Source organism: Patella vulgata, chromosome 1, assembly GCF_932274485.2.
Source record: "Patella vulgata chromosome 1, xgPatVulg1.2, whole genome shotgun sequence".
NCBI classification, from domain to species: Eukaryota; Metazoa; Mollusca; class Gastropoda; family Patellidae; genus Patella; species Patella vulgata.
Window position 1 is genome coordinate 17,555,681 of NC_065879.2, and position 6,130 is coordinate 17,561,810.

At 34.7% G+C, this 6,130-nt stretch overlaps 1 protein-coding gene across 1 annotated transcript; it reads right to left on the reverse strand.

Annotated features, from left to right (window-relative positions):
• Positions 1-1,855: 1,855 nt before the first annotated feature.
• On the reverse strand, positions 1,856-5,488 carry LOC126808892 (uncharacterized protein C1orf112). The gene has a single exon (XM_050533939.2). It carries the CDS (start codon positions 5,387-5,389, stop codon positions 2,594-2,596), a length of 2,796 nt encoding a protein of 931 aa, XP_050389896.1. The 5' UTR covers positions 5,390-5,488; the 3' UTR covers positions 1,856-2,593.
• Positions 5,489-6,130: the final 642 nt, after the last annotated feature.

Sequence of the window (6,130 nt, forward strand, 5' to 3'; positions counted from 1 at the left end):
AGCGAAATTTTGAACGGCACACTAAGAAATTGAGAAAAACCATGTGATCCCAATTGAGTATTCACTGGTGTCTACTGGTAACTTCGTAGTTGTGTTTTTCTTTATTTAGTTTGGGTCATTCAATGTGTCTCTGTCTAAGGATCTATGACGTATATGACTTGCCATGTTTTTATTTTGCAAAATTCAAACACTTTTCATATATATTTAGTCAGGTGTGCCGGTATTTTTTTCATGTGTTCCAAGGTGTGCCGAAAAAGGTTGAGAACCATTGGTCTAGACATTTGTTTGTGGACACTCTACAGGTCACAATATAATATCTTCATTGTTTTTGTCTCATCCAATATACACAGATGAATTTTATAAGAAAATGAATGGAGTGTATGATTTTATTCGTATATGAAGGGGTGGCTGAATGGTTAATGCGTGCGTGTTGGATCATAAGGTCTGTATTGAGTCAAATGGTGCGGTTTTGATTCTCCGCTTGTACATGACACAAGTAGTATTGTCGCCTCGCCTGTCCAACCTCGTGGGTTTTCTCTGGTCCTCCGGTTTCTTGTTCCCATTGCTAAAGACCCCTACACACAAGCAAATTACTGAAATAAAATTGAACCATGTTAGTCCTAAAATGACCTAGTTTCTGTCGCGTGGAAGTTTACATCCAGTAGTTACAGCTTACATCAAGAAAATGACAGTTTCTTGAGATAGATGATTGTCCCTCCCTTAATGTCAACAAATAGTTGGTAAAAAAATCAATCTCTGGATGAACTAGCCAAGCAAGATATGATATGCCTACATTTTGCAAGAGATGGACGTAGAACAAACTTAAAAAAAGTGATTTTTCGTAAATCTGGGGCTATAATACAGGAAGTTACGGTTCGATCTTTGCGTTATAAACATATATTTCATGTTTCATCACAATCGGATAAAAATTGTGACCTCTACAGTGTTCACAAGCAAAAACCTGATTTTTTGTACAATCTGGGGCTATAATCTATGAAGTTAGGGTCTGATACATATCAATATCGAAAGGAACAGAGATCTTTGGGATATACATGTAAACCAATATTTCAAATTTTGTAAGATTGGATAAACATTGTGACCTGTAGAGGGGCGATGACATGAAAATTTTAAAAAGACCATATGGAATATAAACACTGGTAAATTACATAGTATTTTGACAAGTGTCTCTTTATACTTGAAAATGATAACACAACTAAAATTTGATTTCCATGGTCTTTGTGTTTTTAATGTGGTCAATCAAGAATTATCAGGGTCCAAAATGTTGGGGTTACGGTACATGTAAATACCTTTTTTATCCTAATAAGCGGAGTTTTTAATTTAATTTCGATCACCTGCCAATTTTGCTATTCAAAATGCACGAAATATCAGTTTCTTTATTTCAGCACAAAGGAAACAATGTTGAAATATCAGTCAAAAGACTAAGCTTTATGTATTACAGATAAAATGGATTTTGGCTTCCCTGAGCAAGAATTTGATGTACCTGTATTAAGGAAGGTGAAATGACATGACTGGGTTAATGAAGACAGTCAGGAAGGTAATAAATTGTCATAAAATAGTTGTGTAAGAGAATAAAGATTTTAATTTATAGTTATAAAATAAACAATGAACATCATTATCATTAACAAATGTTATTCTCTTTATATATACATGTAGAGGAAGAAATGGGGTTTAACATCCATTCACCACAAACTAGATCATTTCGGGACCAACATAAGGTAGAAAATTATTTCAATAATGTAGGTGGCCTTAACATTTGGCAGAAACCAGAGGATCCTATGTTGGTCAAGTAAAGTGGTATTGAACCAACACCACTCAACACCCCCCCCCCCCCTCCCCTTCACTCTCTTTATAATCAGCTCAACAAAATATGGGTTAGCAAGACAAAAAGGCAAATAGAATAGTAGCAACGTGATATTATAAATTACAACAATGTATACAAATATATAAAGGTTACACACATAATGTGGTGATTGAAACCTATTATACCATTTGTAAAGACCCAAATACATGATAAGAAATACATGTTTAAACAAAAGCCACAGCAATTTTATTTTCTGTTCTTTGAAAACACCTGTTAAAATTTTGGCTTCTTCAGGAAAAGTACTTGGTTATACTGTTCAATAGCTTTTAGTTCCAAAGTAATGAAATTTTAAACAAAACATCTTCCATGTGATTCAAGTAGCTATTCACACCCTGAATAACTGAAAATTATATTGGTGTGGCCTAATAATATACAATTAGTATAATATAAATACTCCATATTAAAATAACTAGACTTCTTGGATTTGGGTACGAAAATAAAACCCTTGTTTTTGTTTAGTTTGATTTGATATTTCTTATTGTACATAAAATTAATACAAATTTTTCTTCATTCAATATTCAAAAATATACAAACACTGGAAAATATATTTATTTGAAAGATTCACAATTTCTATCAATCTGAAAATGCACCAAAAAGAATTACCATACATGTACACTGTATGCGCATGAAATCAAATTTAATCGCTTGGATATTTAAATGGTGAAATTGCCATTTAATGTGACCACTAGCAAAGACTGATTTGTGAATTTCTTATTCAACATTTTTACACATCTCCTGAAACTTTTCTAAAATTAAACGACTTGAGTTCTTAAACCAATCAGGAACTGGATTAGATTTTGATAGTTTTTGTAAAGCTGACCAATCAGATTCAAGGTTCTTTAACAAAGTCTCGTAATTCAGATCTTCATCTGTCTCATCAAGCCGTGCTCTTTTATTTGAAGGCGGAATCACAGACATGATTTTTTCAAGTGATTTTAATTTTGCGTTTCGTTCATTCTTTTCGTCATTCCATGATAAAACTTTTCCGCTTTTCCAAGTAGACGATTGAGATTTGAGAAAATCTGTTAAATCAATATCCATCACTAGCATTTTGTTAATGTACTTTACAAGTTTTGGTTCGATGTTTCCATCAGTCTGTAAACATTTCGGAACTATATCACCGTGAGGCGTGCTTTCTGCAAACATTGTCACTGCCTGTACTACCATGTGACTTAGTAAACCGTTCTGATTCGACAATAAGGCTAATAATATATCTTTTAATAGTAGAGGAATTTCTTCGGAAGGGAATCTCACTAAAGAAAAACTTCTAACTAATTTGATTAATTCAGCCAATAGCCACGTTGATGGATTATTTTCAACAAGTTCTTTCAAAAGTACGAAAATTTCTGTAAATTTTGCATTTGACAGATGTAGATGAATAATTGGCAGAAGCTGAAGTAGAACTATCAGGAACATGTCCATCTGTAAAGAAGACTCCCATTCATTGTCAAACAGAAAACTCCATATTAGGGCAAGACTTTCTGTAATTGTTGGCATCAATTTGGATGCGTCAGTGTAGGGGATGTGATGCAATATGTTATTCAAAGTACCGCAAGCAAGAATAACCGCGTTTAAGCTCACAGAATGTTTGTTTTGATTGGGTGATTGGCACCACATGTTAATCTGTGTTACACAGGAAGTGATGACATCATTGATTATCATCTTCTCTTGAGGTTGTAACCGCTCTGCAACTATTGGACAAACGCACCAAAATAAAAAGTCAAAGGGAATGGAATGTTTTGACATAAGATCATTCTGGTCAACAGGCTCCAAAAATCGGAATAAACGTCCGATCAGATTACAAAGCTGTTGATCACGTAAGAGTACTGGATAACACTGACACTGGTCTTTAAGAACATCCAGGAAAAAGTTGAAATGCGAGCGACATAAAACTGAGCTGCCATATCTATCCATAAAACACCAAGAATCGATTGCTAACATCTGAACGAAGGTGTTCGACGAAAAAATTGGCTTTAACAAACTCTTCTCTAGAATTGGAAAATATTTGTTCAACAAACTTCCGATGAAACCATTTATATGCGTGGCTAGGTATTCATACAGACTAACTGATCTTTGAGCCGTGCCAGAACACATGATTCCTGGTAACAGAATTCGCGGATCAGCGAGTTCAAAGTGACATCGTTCAACCAATTGAAAAACTGTGTCAATAACATCATCATGGTTAGCTTGATATGGTTTCGTTTTACCCATCCAAAAATCTTGTGATTCTTCAGAAAGTTTGGTAAACGACTTGGTGACACAAATAACCATTTGTAAATGAGCTAAGCAATCTTCCTGAAGAATGTTAATCGGTCCTAACAAGCACCTGCCAAAAATAGATCGATCCATAAAACTTGAAAGAAGTGGTTCACAAGCTGTCATAATCTGTCGATCAATTTCTTCTCTGTGTTCAACTCGAAACATCTTCTGTGTAAATGTCGGAGAATTTTTATAAATGAAAATCAATAACTCATAAATTTCTTTATCACATTTTTGTTCATCGATATATTCTAAATATTCCTTGCACAAACTCAAGATGATTTTCATTTCAAATCCTAGAATTTTCACAGATTTTTGGAAACTTTTCTCGTCAACTTGAGTCCATGATGTGTCTGGTTGTTCAAGATCGGGTAATTGCTGCTTAAGATATTCGTAACCAGTTCGTATCTCTTGACACAGGTATATGATCATAGCCGTTACATCCACCACTTCTGCTAGGAACTGGATATACTGGACTAAAAGCCTCGAGATTGACTTCCACAAACTGACAATAAGTTTGACATCTAGAGCTGTGACAGTCTGACAAATTTTAAACAACCCGTCACACACTGAATTTAGAACCTTGACGTTGTTAGTCGTCATGGTATCGGGAAGCTGTAGTCTGTCCATCAAACTTAAAAAACTGATTTGTATTGCATGAGATTTCTTAAACATGGCCGACAAAGTTTCAGAAAATAAATTTAAATCATCCTTGTACACATCACTACTCTCTTTACAATGTCTGTATGTCCCTTCAACAAGATGCATGACAAATTCTGGCAATGACGCAATATCTCCGATACAGATCGCTTCATCGTGTCGGAGCATACACAATACGCAGGTTTCAGCACTCTCTAAAAGAGAAAGGATATTTCTCAGTGACACATTTATTTCCTCATAAAGGGCACTGCTAATGTTTGTGTCAACTATTTCACTTTGGTTTTCTGTTTCTTGTTTATTTTTTTGTGAGCCTAATGTATCTGTAATCAACTTCAAAAATTCATCAAACATGTTTTTAATTTCTCCAGATAATTTACTGAATATGTTCATTTCAACGGATTCTAATTCTACACAAGGTAATAAATTATTACATAACACTTGCACGGCTGTCATTTTCTCGTCTGCAAGAGTTTTGCCATTTTTCAATTTTTCGATTACTTTCGGTAAAGTTTCTTGAAACCTTTCCTTACACTGATCTAAATCCAAGGCCGCCACCTCAGCCAGTAAATCTGTCTGCGAAGCCTCCATGGCTGATAAGTAAATATGATGGAAGAAATCAAATTCGAAACATTAAATAATCAATCATTCATAAATAAAACATTATTGAACTCGGCATCGACTTGTAATTTCCGCCACTTGCTGTAGTTGGTTATGTCTAATATCGGGACTCGGATCTGTATTGCGGTATAATGTCACCATAAGCATAAATTTCACTAAATCTAACAGTTTATTTAGACGTTGTTCGCATGTGACCCCTGGCTGAAAACGTTACCGGGGCACTTGCATCAACTGTTAAAAGGGGGCATATTCTGGTCATTGTCCGTCACACTCGCACAAATGTGAGTTGTGGTTATTGACGATAAATGATCGGCGATTGTTAAAGCAGTTTAAAAAAAAAAAAAAACGACTGAAAAATATTTAATCTGGTGTTGATTATTGAACCTGATTGTTTATCGAATTTGTCCACATTACCTCAAGAAGAAATAAAATGCTATTCGAAAATTATAGTTCTGGAAGAATTACGCGAATTGATTTGGAATCGTTGGCAAACGATAGAAATAGATTTTGTCAACTATAAAAAATTTCCATTAAAGATCTGATACTTATAGAAATACATTATTGGCCTACTCACCCTTTATACATATCAAATATCAACAGTCACCCAGAATTTTTATCTCGGTGTTGGTTGAGAAAGGACTGGCAAGGAAAAGCGTCTAGTCCTTCGTATATGAGATCCTGTTGTAGGCCTATCAGGAAAGTGTTCAAGTG

Coding starts and splice junctions, on each gene's coding strand:
- LOC126808892 (XM_050533939.2), bottom strand. CDS start 5,389: ATGGAGGCTTCGCAGACAGATTTACTGGCTGAGGTGGCGGCCTTGGAT.